Raw genomic sequence first — 14,810 nt, forward strand, 5'->3', positions numbered from 1 at the left:
ATTTTACTATTAAAAATAAACTATTATACATTAATATAAGATACAAGTAACACGCTAAATGTCACTTTTTAATTATTTAGTCAATCATATTGAGTTGCTGTTAAAATTTTACTTAAAATTAATTTACTGGTTTTTTAAATAGAAAAGAAAAATCACTAAAAGTATTTTTACGAGCATGGGAAGCTTCAAGAACTTTAAGTTAAAGATAAGCTTAGCCCAAGTATTAGTAAATAATTTTAAATCAAATGGGCTTTTGGGCCAGCCTTTGAATAGGCTAAGCTTCGGCTTTTTTGTCCAAAGATGGAAGATTTGAATACAATCCCTTTTATCACTCCACCGATGATCCAGTTGACAACTTCAGTGTATGTTATTATAAGTTAATGCAACAACAGACAGCAAACTCGAAAGTAAAAGATAAAAAGCTTGCTTACATATTTTTCCATCCTTCATAATCATACAGAAGACTGACTAATCAAGCAATGCAAGTAAAAACAAGCTTAGTTTAAAGATTCAACACAAAAAATTTACATTGAAATTGGATAGAAGCCTTTGTGAATATTACCGATCACCTCGGGAAAAACAAAGACCGGAGCCTAAAAAACTTGGAGACTTCGATAACGACACATACCCTTGCATTGCGAAGAAAACACCAACCATATCGGTAAACAAAATGTCAATCAGTCCGGTGATTGTTGCATCATGCACAAGTGAGTTGGATCGTTTCACCATTCTGTTAGTGCACGAGTGGAATGAAGAAATCTCACTTTATTTTCTTGAGGAGAGTTGAGGTCCTGAACTCGGCATCATCCTGGACAAAGCTCCAGCAGAAGTAAGTAAGAGGGATACTGACAGCATGCCACAGAGCGTGTGCATCTACAAACCCTTTATAAGGTGGAAAGTCGTATATTTCCAAGAACACAACAAGGCTTCCCCACACAACAAACAGCCAAACCTTCCAGCGTGATGGATGGCTAGTTATGCCGGCCCAAATTCCCCATATGAGAAGTTGAGCTACACCCATGGCCATACAAACTTTCATATTTAGACCTGCAAAACAAATCCAGCTTGTAACTAGAGTGCAACATGATAGAAAGAAAGTTCAGATGGATTAAAACTAGCAATTATAAGAGTGGTTTGGACTGAAAATATCAAACTGCACCGGCGCATTAATGAATGTCGACAATATTGTTTTACGAGGGTAACAAAGAAAAAGAAATACCATAATCAAGTTTGTAGAAGTTCAGATACAAGATGTGTGTTGTTACAAACGCAACCAACGGAGCAGCAACCATGACTCTTGAAGCTTCATCTCTCAAATTGAACACTCGTAATATCGCTAGAATAAGACCATACCCAACTAACGCAACAGCAGACGAATAATCTAGCTTCTCTGTCAACTCAACATCTCTACAAGTAAAAGGAATCAATGATATCATGCAAAGTTATAAGAATACTCAGCTCGACATGCTTGAAACTCTTTCTTTTTCTTTTTTTTTTCTTTTTTTTTCCTCACCATTACTTGCCAAACACAAAAAACAAAAGGCTTCTATGAGTAAGAACCTGATCAAGGCCTAACAGATTAGGTGCAATGTATAGATCCTTAAAGACTATGGGGTCAAAGTATATCGCTTACCGACTGTGAAAAATGGCACTCCAGAACCAGAAGTTCATAGCCAAGATGGCGTAGATGTGCCACAAGCAAGTATATTCATAATAAGTCTTTTTATCAGGCCTCAAAGGCAACTTATAGTTAAGAAGGATAAAAAAGGAGAGCCAACCATGAAACTGTACAGCAAGACTTAGTGCAGAGAAAGCTACAGCAACTGGTTCCTAAAAAAAAAAAAAAAAAAAAAACAGCAAGAACATAAAACAATCACTAACAAGAACAAGAATCTAACAAAAATGACACCAAGGTGATGATATGGTAAGAACCTGTATCCCATAAACACGTTGAAAAGGCCATTTTCCATGATATTTGATGGGTTTATTCCCCAGTTTTTCCCTCTGTTCTTCTCTAGTAATCATACAATGGTACTGACAATCAGTACGACAATCCCATTGCTTCCATTTTTGATATAGGGGTTCTTGTAAATACCATGGACCATCAATGGGTTTCCCATCGGATGAGAATTTACAGTGTTGAAAACACTTTTCCCCTACGCATCCACTCTTCTCACACTCTTCCAAACAAGCCCTAAACCCCCAAATTAATAAACAAGTTAAATTGCCGGGAAAACTAAAAAAAGATAAGGTCTTTAAATTAACCCAATAAAAGAAATATTCTAAATATAGCAAATTTCAACACCATAAAAACTTTAAAAAACGGAAATTAAAATGGGTTTTCTTTTATAAGAATATATTCTTCTTTCAAGTGTTTATTACTAGTAAAATCCAACCCAATTCAGAATTGAATTTAAACAACCTCAAAATGTAGATTTTGCATCATAAAATTATCCAAATTTTCCTTCAAATCCTTTTTTTTCCTATCAAACATATAAGAATTCAATTTATATTACTGAAGCTGCGATTCAAAATCGAGTCAGAAACTTACTTGTAAATTGGATCAGCATCACCTTCGCTGGCGTTAAGTGACGATACGAGAAAGGAAAGTACAATAATGAGCAGAATTAAACGGCAAGGAGCCATTTGATTCATAGGCCAAAAGAAAAGTAAACAGAGAAAAGAGAGAGAAAAAAAAGAATGATTCGACGTTTTTTTAACTACAGAATAAGCGATTGTTGATTGAGGTTCCAGAGATGACGTGGTGGATTCCGTCCCATAGAATCGAAAAGATAATATAAATATAGAAAGAGAGAGAGAGAGTTCGTTTTGACGAACCGAGTTGAACTGGTACAACGAACTCAGTAGAGAAAGAGGTGAGTCAGAGAATCAACGAGTTATGGATTTCTTTTTCTTTGGTTATGGAGAATCGTGACCGTGAACGTGAAGGGTGGGTTTGTTTTTTTTTTTTTTTTTTTTTCAGAGACCAGAATCTCGTGATGAGATGACCTCAGTAGGCTATCCGTCGCATGACACGTGGATGTAAATGATTTTTTTTGGGCCAAAAATGATATACGATGTCATAAATAATGACGCTTATGCCCTTTTGACAAATCTTTAAACGGCGGCGTTTCTTTGCTGTCTTTCAAAGTAGCTGTTTGGTTACAACTTCCACGTGTGTCATAAATGAAAGTTCAAGAAAAGGGTTATTCTACCATTTGGTACCTAAATTTAGTTTTAATATTTAATTTAGTATTTGAGTTTTTTTTTTCAATTTGGTGTTGGCTTCAATATTCAAATTGATACCTGAAATTTTTTATTATCTCAATTTAGTTTCAAAGTACCTGAATTTTTTTATCCTCATTTGGTTCTTCAATGTTCAAATTGGCATTTGATTTTTTAACCCCTAAGTTTGACTTTATGTTAAAATTGATATCAATTTTTTTTATCTCAATTAAGTACCAATAATGCTTTTACTAGAGCACACACGTTAAACAATAGGATAAACTAAGTTTACGTTTTAGTTACTCAACTTCAAAAACTTACAAAATAATTTTTAAGCTACTTGAAAGCTTTCATTTAAGTAATTAGACTGTTAATTTTTGTTTTTTTGTTTTTAAAAATAGTTCGGCTAGCGTGCTCCAAGTGAAGATTTGTCAATCGTTATGATAAATCAATACCCATCAACTAATAAGAGAACATATATTAGATCCAAATTAATCTGATGGTTAGTGCCAAAGATCAATCAATAAAAATGTTTAGATTTTGGTTCATAGATTCACAGTGTTCAAAGCTATTTCATGAAAAAAAATTATCTGTACAAAAGAAGGAAAATGAGAGCTTTCAATTAGTGGAGATAGTGCGAACAGAGAAGGTCATACGACTCCAATTTTAACCGTCTAGTAACTTAAATGAAATAATGAACATTTTGTATCTTTTTGAAATTGAATGACCAAAAAATAAGGTTACTAATAATTTAGTGATCTTTATGTGTAATTTATCCTTAAAAAACTCACCCTATTTTCTTCAGTGCCAGCGCCGGCGCCAGTGCCTCCGCCTCTGTAACAGTGCCTCTCCTTAGCTGCAGCAAGTGAGCTCGCTCAAAAATCTCTCTCAAAACGAAAACAATGGGACATACTTTACGTAAGCTACTGCACCCATGGACGTTTTTTAACGCAGCAAAAAGCTGCAAATGGGTCCATCCATTCTCTTTTTTATTTTTCGAACAGATACTTTCTCTTTACCATCTTTGTTTTATCGGCATAAGAATACAGGGGCGGATTTTGCCATTGAATTTTTGGGTTCAATTAAAATTTTTTAAATTTAAAGAGATTATTGAGAAGATTTAAAATTTTTAGTAGGTCTAATTAAATTTTTAAAAATTTTGGAAGTTTAATGAGAATTTATAAAAATTTTGAGGGATCAAAAATGGATAATCCCAATAACGATTCAACTTTAACAAGATGAGTATAAGATTAATTATACTCACAAAATATAATATTTAATATTTAGCTATGCTATCCAAAAATTATAAAAATAGCTTCATTGATAAACCTAGTCTAATTTTTTATAAGTTTTGTGAGGATAAAGTTACAAATGTTATGCTTTTGCAAAAAGAAACAAATATTTGCACTCACTTGGATAATGTTATAAACTCTTCACCCAAAAAATGTATATATTTAAGTTTAGTCCCTTTAAAAACAATAAATTTGCAAGTTTATGGTAAAATTACACTTTGCCCCCTTAAATATAAAAAAATTCTACTTAATCCCTTAAAAAATGAAATTATACCATACTATGGAATTATACCATACTGCATTTTAGCTCCCCTAAATATGAAAAACTTATATTTAATCCCTTCAAAATCATAAAATTATAAATTAATATATGATAAAATTACATTTGAATCTCTTAAAAAATTTATAATTCAATTCCACCCTAAATGTATCAATAACTATGCATAAGCAATAGGTTACATAAACATGCATGGTGCTGGTACATATATGTATATGATATACATGTGTCATGTATGGATGTATCTAAAGCTTAACCAAGTATGACTAAGAATTGCTATGCCAGGGCCCTGTACGAAACTCCATTAACATTCAGCAACTACAAACATATGGTTTTTCAAGAAGATTTGGACAAGGTGATAACAGCATTCAACTTGGCAAGGCATTCAGTAGGTAAACTAAGGAAAGTATTCATGAAGACATCATCAATAGGTTCAACAAATGCTACCCCAACCAATTTGCAATTCCCCTCTTCATCTAATCTCTCACCTCTTCCACTTCTCATCTTCCCTTTCGATTCATCTGACGTTAAAACCGTCTTCACCACCAACGGCGGCGCTTCGTAAATACTCCCGACCGAAAAGCAAAACTTGGCTAAGAATTCCAAGTCAACCTACAAAAGGTAAAAGCTTCAAATTAACCTCCAATGGAATTTTATGGCCTTCAACAACAAGCATAGCTAACCTTGCCGGATTCTTGATCGATATTCCCTTGCAACAATTGAGGAACAATGTGGATTTTCAAAAAAGGTGGCAATGGAAATCCAAGGAACTTAGTTGTTGAGCTTGTCAATGGTGGAATATACAGTGTTTTAACGTCGAAACTAACCGAAAGTTCATCGCTATCAGCAACCCTAGAACCGGTTCCAGTCCCTGTACCACCTTGTGCGTTGTATTCAAAATCTGGGTATCTAGAAATCCCAAGCTTACAAGCTCCTAATGTCTTGAAGCTAACACTGTAGACATCATTGGTCTTTGACAGTGGCAACTTGGTGGAAACAGGTTCACCTTTGTTTGGTGCATAAGAAGAGAAAGCAATAGCTTTAGTTCTAAAACATGGTGGTGTTGTTCTTACAGGGATTTGGTATAAGATCGGTGGTTCTAAGGAGATAAATTTGCATCCCATTTTGTGCTGGGAATGGAAAAGCTTGGTCAAGTTTTTGAGTTCTAGAAAGTGAAAACGATGAGCTGAGCATATCAAAAATTTTGAGGCTGGCATTTGTTGGTGTATTGGGACCTCATGTTTGTTGCATTACAGAAAAATCATTGTGTACGGTGATACTGGCTCTGAATTGAAACGTTTACCAATGGGAACATGAAGAATTAAGTTTGGGCCAATTACGTGTAGAATTTGACTCATCCAAAATGTCGAAAAAGGAGATAAAAAATTTATTTTATAATTGTAATAACATATAATTTCAAAAAAAATTTAAGGGACGAAAGTAACGAGGAGTTTAAGGGATCAAGGCCATTGCCTGCCCCTCTTTGCCTACGTCCCTGATTATTGTCCTTTTTCTTATTCGGAAATACGTATATATGTTAAAACTTTCCACCATAACTGCAGCTAGTGGGTGTTGGCCCGCTCTCTTCGGCTATCCCTTTTCTCACAGTCGTCCTTTCAGACATTTTTTTCTCTACTACCCAACTTTTCGTTTTTCTTTTTATCTTTGTGAGTTCCTTGTCTCTAAAGGCCAACAGGGAGTCGGATGGTGCAGGTTGGTCTGTTAGCGTTCGGGACGAGGCTGAGCTTGGCCTCCTTTGGAGGTCTCACTAGAGCCTCTCTGTTTTTTTATTCTTTCGGTTTTAACGGAAAAATAAGTAACCACCACCAGTCTAACGGCAGCCTATAGCATCCTCTTCATCCTCACCCACCGGTTGTGGGTCGAGAACTGACTTTGATAGGCAATACTGAACCAACCATGCTTGTTCCTGTTCCATCTGTTGGAGGCTTTCACTTGTCTTGTACCGGGATTAAACCTGATCTGCTTGTAATTTCTTTCTTATGAAATGAAATTAATGTTCAAAAATAATTAAAGATTTAACAAATGGGAACTAGAAAACATAACAGGCATAATATTACAGTTACTGTTTACTTATACAGTGCCAAAATCTGAAACATGGAAAAAACTTTATACACGAATCAAAATCCCAGCAACCACAACTTGTTACTCTGTTCCTACCTATTGGATCTAACCCGTTAATAAAAGCTAGAAGCAGCAATCCAACTGACACTAAAGCTGGTGCTACGCACCGGGACGTGGAAATACAGACTTGAAACACCACATGATACAAGAATTAGCTTACATGGAAAATGCAGTTTATGCAAATGTTAACCTCCATTGGAACTATCTTGACTCATACTGACACAGCTCAACACACGAGAGATGACCTAAGGGATGTGGCAGTTGGGAGATTTGTGCATGATGCCCATCGGATAACTGATTCAGACACGATAAAATCAAGTTGTTCTCGCTCACCGTGACCGATGGTGCGGTTTCTCTTGCTGTGGAAGGCCAATAACTTGGAACCGTTCATTCCTCCTGTCCTTCCGAATTCGGCTGTCTTGGTCTCCTTTTCTCTTGCCTCAGGTCCACAGGAAAGTGAAGAATCCGGTAGCACAAGCAGTTTATCCAACCCTGTATCTGTAAGGCGGTGCAAGACATAAATTCAGATACTGCATGAATGAGAACGAATCTTAAAGATTTGTTAAGATGATTAATGCAAATTACCTCCTGCAAATAGCTCAACCCGGGCAATGTTCTCTTGTTCTGCAATGGAGCTAGGACTGAAGAATGCAAAGCTTGGCATTGATGGAACAGCAGAAGAAAATTCTAAGGTTTCAGAATTACCACCGTGGAAAGAAAATACACCCAATGCAAAGCAAGTTGTAGATGGCTCTACCAAGGAAGAAGAAAACGAGGTTCTGCATGTTAACGAGGGTGACTGAACGTCATAAATGATTGGAGATCCAGCACCAAAGCTGATATCCTGATCCCTGGACAACGAAAATGAGCCACTATGAAACTCCAACTCTCCATGACTTTGGTATACAAACTCACTTGATTCTTCATGGCAAGATTCATCGTACTTCATCCATAAATGATCTGAAAAAATAATGATTTGACTTTAAGCTTTACGAGAATTATTTCAATTTAGGAAAGCCAGTAACTAAGAATTACCCAGTTGCTCATGTCCCCAGTTTTAGGGAGTCGATCCCACAGGACCCTGTTTGAGGGGTTTCCCTTATAATCACAGCATAATAATAATAAAGAAGCTATTGAAATCCCAAAACCTATGGCTATGGTAAGAACGCAATCCCAACACGAATCGCATTGAGAAACTATAAAAGTCCATTAATGCATCAGCCAGTAAGGGACATATTCGAACAGACTTTGGGACATGCTCATGATAGTTGGTATTATAAAGCGAGTTAATTACAGTTATTGTCAGCTTACACAGGGAGAGAATTAGCAAATTACGAGATAGGTCTTTCCTTGTAACTACTTCAATTCACTTTAATAGCGACAAAAGATAATGATTTTATGCTTCAATAAATTTAAAACAAATGTTTTTGCGGAGGTTCCAACGTACCTAAAACCTGCAGTGCAGTGAACCTTTGAGAGGGATCCGTATTGAGCATTCCCCTGACTAAATTCTTTGCAGAATCAGAAATCCGATCCCAAGGATCTGACGGGAATTGCAAATCAGCTGCCCTCACAGCATCAAATATCCTTGACTTAGTCTTACCCCAAAATGGTGGTGTCCCGCTAAGAAGTATGTATAGAATCACCCCAGCACTCCAAATATCAGCAGCCTGATTATATCCCCCAACCAAAACTTCGGGCGCTATGTAAAATGGACTGCCAACCGTCCCATGTAAACACTTCCCTGTTGGTAACAAATACCAACTAGTTAAAAACATAAGAATCTCAAAATTTTTGAGGAAGCAAACAAGCACTGTGACAAAAATGTATAACTCTACCAGGCTCGATATATGTTGCAAGACCAAAATCTGCTAGTTTAATTGGCGATGATGAGGCTTTTGTAGCTAAGAGGATATTCTCTGGCTTTAAATCTCGATGTACAATCCCAATTTCATGACAATATAGAACCACTTGCATTAAATGCCTAAAGAGAACTCTAGCATCTGCCTCATAAAAACGACCATACTTCTCTAACCGGTGGAAAAGCTCCCCTCCTGCACAAAGCTCCATAACCAAATGAACATAGTCTTCATCTTCATAAACAGCCTTGAGATCTACAACATTTGGATGCCCAGATAACCTAGTCATTATTTCGATTTCGAGCTTGACACTCCGTGCATCATCAGAGGTTACCAATCTATCTTTAGATATCGATTTGCATGCCAACACTTCTCTCGTCAACTTATCCGAGCACAACCTAATAACACCAAATTGACCCCAACCCAATTGCTCTCCAAGAATGTATCGATCTTTCAAATTTGCATTTTGGCCAATCTCCAATATCGTTTCACTCAAGCTTGCAACTTTGTAGCAATTACATGGCTGCTTTGATGTTTCATTGAAGCTGCTGCTCTTGGCAACAGCCATAACACTTTGAAAAATGTTCAAGTCCAACCGATCAAAAATGGTTTTAGGTTTTTGCCTTTTGGCAGGTTGTAACAACTTAGAAATCTCCCCAAAAAAACCAAGTTTGTCAAATTTTAATGTCAAAGTTTTGATTTATATATCTCTCCGTTCACATAGCTCTTACCAAATCCAAATTTGAGATCCAGACCCTTCAAACATAAGACTTTCATTGGTAGTTGTTGAACTTTGACAGCAACACTCGCCTCAAAGATCACGATATCCGAAATCATGACAAGATGATACTAAGGTGTGAACAGTAACCCCAAAACATCATAATCTTAAATGCACGTCAAAGGATTCATCTTAGTCCTCTTAGATTGCCTGGATCTGTAAAATAATTAGCAATTATCAGATATTAATGAAGCAAATCATTCTTTGTGAACTATATTGGAAACAATAATACCATGAGAGCCCAATTATAGAAAAACCCTACATTATTTTATTAGCTGAACAAACTTTAATCCAAGCTCAAAAAAGGAAAAACAAAAACAATTCACATTCTAAACATCAAATAAGGAAAGAAACAAACTTTATCATATACCCAAAAACCTCAACAAAACAAAACGATCACCCATTGAAAACCCTAATCACATAATCAGCTAAAAAAAAGCATCAATAACGCATCATCTAAAAAACACAGAAAAATCACAAAAAAAACAAAAAGCATAGCTCAACAAAACCCATAAAAAATCTACCTCAAAACAAGCCATCACCAGATCCAAAATCACACCTTTCCACACACACACAAAAAGGAACCCAGTTTTCAAATTCAACCATTAAACCCCAAAATCATATACAAAGAGAAACAAACCTGGGTAGAGAGCACCACAAAAGAAGAAGTCCGTTGGAGCAGTGATAGAAAGCTCTCCCCCAAAACAGACCTCTGTCTTTATCTCTGCGGGCTCTTCTTCTTTTTGGTCTATCTTTTTGTAAGTTTTTTTTTTTTGCAGAAATTTATATATATATTAAATGAAGAGGCTTTGGCTTTGAGTTTTGAGAATGTAGCTGTTGTGTTTACTTTTTCTTTTCTTTTTTTTCTTAATTTGTCCTTTGTTTGGGGGTTCTGTTTTTTGAAATGGAAAGAAGAGTATCTCCTCGGACTCCACGTTTTAGTTTAAATTCAGTTTAATTATAAATTTTAAATTCCGCCCAATGTCACTAAATTATTTATAAATTTATTTTTTGGTCACTCAACTTCAAAAGGTTACAAAATGATTATTGATCTATTAGAAAATTTTCATTTAAGTCACTCTGCTATTAAAATCACTACTTTATAATCTTTTCTATTCACAAACACCTGCACCAAAATAAAAGTTTTCCTTTCACTTCTCTTTTACAGCTCAAATTTTTATGAAACAAATTTGAATGTCACAAATCTAGGATTAAAATCCAAACAACTTTTTCTTCAATCTCTGATACTAGCCATTAGATCGACTTGGATCTAAGGTACATTTTTCTACTCATTGATGGATATTGATCCACCATACTAATTATTGCTTAGAGCTCGCTAGTCGAACTATTTTTAGAAAAAAATTAATAGTCTAGGGACTTAAATAATTTTTTTAAAATAATTTAGTGATTTAAGTGAAAATTTTTGAATAATTTAGTGATCATTTTATAATTTTTTAAAATTAAGTGACTAAAACATAAATTTATTAATAATTTAGTGATCTTAATGTAATTTACTTTTTTTTCTACTAATCATGTCCATGTCTCACTTAGCGGCGCGGGATATAATAAACTAATAGACCAGGTCATCAAGTATTATAACACGGGTTTTGAGAAAAATAACGATTTCGGGTTTTAACTGCTTATGTTACTCATTGGCTATTCACGTTCTTTCTTTAATAAAAAATTATTGGCTTAGACCTTACAAAAAGAAAGTATTGCATCTTTTTATAAATTCGAGATTAAAGTTATGGATAAATTTTGATTTTAAATAATGGATAAGGTTTGTTTGAAATTTTTTAAATCTCTAATGGATTTTAATTGAGTTAAGTTCAATATATGACGAGTTTAAAATTGACTCAAAATTTGAAGTTTAATGTTTGATTCGAGTTTAATTGAACAATTTTTAAAGTCTGAATTTAGTTCGAGATATATTTGAACTAATTGAATTTATTTAAAGTTGTTTATCGGCTTTCGTTCTCAACCTCGATTGAATTCATATGTATTTGAGCTTAAGTTTATCTCGAAAATTAAGTTTAAGGTTAATAATATATATTCAGAGCATAATGTAATTTAACATATTTAAAATAAATACTAAAAATAAAAAAACTTGATAAAGCTCACAAGTTGTTAGACTCAGATTTGGCTCAACCGATAGCTTGAAATTAAGCTCATCTCGAAGATCACTTGATTGAATTTGAATTTTTCGAGTTGAACCCTAGTAGCTTGAGAACATAAATGTCTTATTTACACACTTACTCAGTTGACAAGTTTTTTAATAAATTTTTGGTTAAAATATGCTACCAGTCTTTGCACTTTATTGTAATTTAATTATTTTCAAAAATCTAATCCTAATTTTCATATTTCAAAATCAAGTCCGATTGTCAATACCATTATATTTTTTGGTTAAATTTATTTTCATGACGTTTTGAAATAAAAAAAATATTCACTTAATAGTCATGTAATTAAAAAATTATGTTATGATGAACCTAAATTTAACAATAGAATTTTAATGGTGGTAACAATCAGACTTATACTTTTAAATCTAAAAAGTAGAGTGATTAAATTCATTAAAATAAAAATACACAAATTAAGATTTAAATTTACGAAAAATACAAATACTTATAACTTATTTCAACCTTTTTATATTTAGTACACCAAATAATATATCTAAGTCCGATCCATAATATTATCTTTAAATTGTTCATCCATATTTATAAATGTTTAAATAAAATCAATTTAAATCCAAATTATTTGTTAAAAAAATTACTTTTTAAAATTTAATATTTTAACAAATCTAACTAAAATATAAATTCCATCTTACAAATTTAATAAAACCCGATCCTCAGAACGCAAATCACAAAAATTTTTATTTTTTCAAAAAAATCCAAAAACTTTTAAATTTTTTATATTTAAAAGAAATCCAAAAAAATAAATTCAAAATTGCAGGACTGGTATCGAAATTATCCAATCTCGTCTAATTACCACCTCTCTCTCCAATAGTTTAGCTATTTCCTCAAACAAGGAAAAAACATTCCCAAAAAGAAAAAAACCCGCCGCAAATTGCAGCAATGGAGCTTCTAAATCGTCTGGGTTTCGATTCATAGGTAAACTCTCTTTAACCATGGCTTAATTAATCATACGAAGACCTTGAAACTTTGAGATTTCTCTCTCACAATCTAAGTTAGCGGCATACGATTAGCAACTTTGTGGAAATGGGGATTTTGTTTTTGTTTTTCTTCCTTTAATTGGTGATTATTTCTGGGTTTCCAGAATAGATTTAAAATTAGCTCAAGTTGAATATTGCAAGGTTCAGTCGAAGTTTAGTATTGAAACTGCAATTATTGACTTCATTCGCTGATTCGATTAGAAAAAGCAATTTAAGTATTTGAATTTTACTTCTCAAAAGAAAAAAAAAAGTGATTTTAATGTTAATGGAGTGTTTTACATAGTAAATAGTTAATAAAAATAAGCATAAAATCTGTTTTTTATTTATTTACAGTTTGGTAAGGTTTAGATGTGATTTGGGGAATGGGTTTTGTCATTGAAATTGAATCGTTTTTGTTTACTGTTTGTTGGAGAAGAAATTAACTGAACCATTATGCCAATATAGACAGAGTATTTTTGTAGTTAGATGAGTTTCTATTCACTTATGAGTTGAAAAGTAAAAAGAGTTGGCTGGATCATGTGATCATATAGGTGAAGGATGATAGTTTTTTTTTTTATTATTTTTTTGGCCTAGAGGTTAAATTGGATGCTCCTAATGACCTGAAAGGATTTCATAGATGCCTTGTGAAATAGTAAAAGTGCCGTGGAGGCTTCTGTACTAGAAGTTAGATTGTATTTTTCCCCCTACTAAAAAAAGGTAAATTAGTCATTGTATATTAGATCAAAGAGTAAATTGGTCATTTCAATTAAAAATTTATCTATTTGTACGGTTAAAACGAAAAACCGGGCAGTGACACGTGGCGTGCCATTTGTATCTCATGCTGACTTATAAGGACCAATTTTTAACAGTAAAAATGAATAAATTTTTTAACAAAATGACCATTTTATTCTTTGATCTAATTTATAAGTCTAATTTGCCCATTTTTTTAGTAGAGATGGCAAAATGCAATCCGACTTTTAATACAGGGTTTCTGTAGTACTTTTACCTTTCCAAAACACAATTTGTATTTGAAATGCGATGGATTGTTTCAGCACATTTGTTGGATGCTTGCAGATCACACTCTTCATGGCTGCTTTTGTAACTTTGCTTGCTTTTGTATTTTGTGTCCATAGGTTCGCCTTCGACCTTGTCATCTACCTATTTTCCAAGAGAGGCATTCTAGCTGACCCTTTTCGAATAGTTTGATGAATAAACCACAAACAGCACTTATGAGTTTCATTTCTGTAAGCTTCAAATTCGGTTTGAGTCCTCAAACTAGACTTCCATGTAGAAAGTCTTTTATTTCACGATCATCACCCGGGTTTCTTAACATCCGAGCCGTGCAAGAGAATGGGGGTCCTCGAAGATTGGTTGACATCATAAGGCTTGTACCAGATATTTCTAGGAACTACTTTCGAAGTCCTTCTCGAAGGGCACTTTTTGGTGGAATCTCCTTGTTGGGAGGTTTTTATGTTGCACAAACAATCTCTTTGTCCTTTGGAGCTTTAGGAGTAAACGATGTGATCGCAGCGGTAATATGCGTGCTACTGACGGAGTATGTAACAAGGTTTTATTACAGCCGTCCAAAGGTAACATTCCCCATTGCTCTTCTCAACAATTTCAAGATGGGTTTCACCTATGGACTTTTCATTGATGCTTTTAAGCTTGCCAGTTGATTATACCCTGTTTATTTTGACAAATTTCGAGTTTATAAACTTTGCAAATTTCCCATTTTTACTATATTCATTTTGGTCTATTCTTTCCTCACATGTTGGTGAATCTAACTCGCACACCAAATGATTTGATGTATTATATTACCTTAATTGTCTTGTTGTGAAGCTAGTAACTTTTGATATCAGACATAGTTCTCTCTTAGTAACTATTGTAATGAATCGGATGTGGGTTTTTCCCCGTTCCGGGGACTTACACGGAGAAACTGCAGTTGCTTACTTTGGGTTTGGCATAATTCCACATCCTACTTTTCTTGAAACTGTTAAAGATGAAGCTTATAATTATATAAAGATATGTGCCATAGAGGCAAAAACTGCTTAATAGTTAGTTCCATGGAATATGGTTGGTTTCGTTAATGGTT

The 14,810-nt window shown here is 34.1% G+C and overlaps 4 protein-coding genes across 5 annotated transcripts; 1 reads left to right on the forward strand and 3 right to left on the reverse strand.

The window, feature by feature from the left end:
• Positions 1 to 408: 408 nt before the first annotated feature.
• LOC107947277 (post-GPI attachment to proteins factor 3) lies at positions 409 to 3,010 on the reverse strand. Its single transcript, XM_016881869.2, has 5 exons — positions 2,552 to 3,010; positions 1,933 to 2,194; positions 1,634 to 1,830; positions 1,220 to 1,407; positions 409 to 1,047 (listed from the first exon to the last, which is right to left on the reverse strand). The coding sequence occupies exons 1-5, from the start codon at positions 2,653 to 2,655 to the stop codon at positions 761 to 763; spliced, it is 1,038 nt and encodes a 345-aa protein (XP_016737358.2). The 5' UTR covers positions 2,656 to 3,010; the 3' UTR covers positions 409 to 760.
• Positions 3,011 to 4,909: 1,899 nt separating this feature from the next.
• On the reverse strand, positions 4,910 to 6,814 carry LOC121203557 (uncharacterized). Its single transcript, XM_041083776.1, has 2 exons — positions 5,478 to 6,814; positions 4,910 to 5,406 (listed from the first exon to the last, which is right to left on the reverse strand). Exons 1-2 carry the CDS (start codon positions 6,009 to 6,011, stop codon positions 5,131 to 5,133), a joined length of 810 nt encoding a protein of 269 aa, XP_040939710.1. The 5' UTR covers positions 6,012 to 6,814; the 3' UTR covers positions 4,910 to 5,130.
• A 31-nt stretch (positions 6,815 to 6,845) lies between these two features.
• On the reverse strand, positions 6,846 to 10,484 carry LOC107947276 (calcium-dependent protein kinase 26). 2 transcript variants are annotated; one of them, XM_016881868.2, is made up of 5 exons: positions 10,214 to 10,484; positions 8,775 to 9,729; positions 8,384 to 8,680; positions 7,522 to 7,896; positions 6,846 to 7,434 (listed from the first exon to the last, which is right to left on the reverse strand). In XM_016881868.2, the coding sequence occupies exons 2-5, from the start codon at positions 9,361 to 9,363 to the stop codon at positions 7,163 to 7,165; spliced, it is 1,533 nt and encodes a 510-aa protein (XP_016737357.2). In that variant the 5' UTR covers positions 9,364 to 9,729; positions 10,214 to 10,484; the 3' UTR covers positions 6,846 to 7,162. The 2 variants fall into 2 exon arrangements, with proteins under 2 accessions (XP_016737357.2, XP_040939709.1); XM_041083775.1 differs by having other exon boundaries at positions 10,098 to 10,457.
• Positions 10,485 to 12,522: 2,038 nt separating this feature from the next.
• On the forward strand, positions 12,523 to 14,708 carry LOC107947280 (ycf20-like protein). The gene is made up of 2 exons (XM_016881873.2): positions 12,523 to 12,677; positions 13,852 to 14,708. Exon 2 carries the CDS (start codon positions 13,924 to 13,926, stop codon positions 14,392 to 14,394), a length of 471 nt encoding a protein of 156 aa, XP_016737362.2. The 5' UTR covers positions 12,523 to 12,677; positions 13,852 to 13,923; the 3' UTR covers positions 14,395 to 14,708.
• Positions 14,709 to 14,810: the final 102 nt, after the last annotated feature.

The sequence above is a fragment of the Gossypium hirsutum genome, chromosome A12 (assembly GCF_007990345.1).
Source record: "Gossypium hirsutum isolate 1008001.06 chromosome A12, Gossypium_hirsutum_v2.1, whole genome shotgun sequence".
Classification (NCBI taxonomy): Eukaryota; Viridiplantae; Streptophyta; class Magnoliopsida; order Malvales; family Malvaceae; genus Gossypium; species Gossypium hirsutum.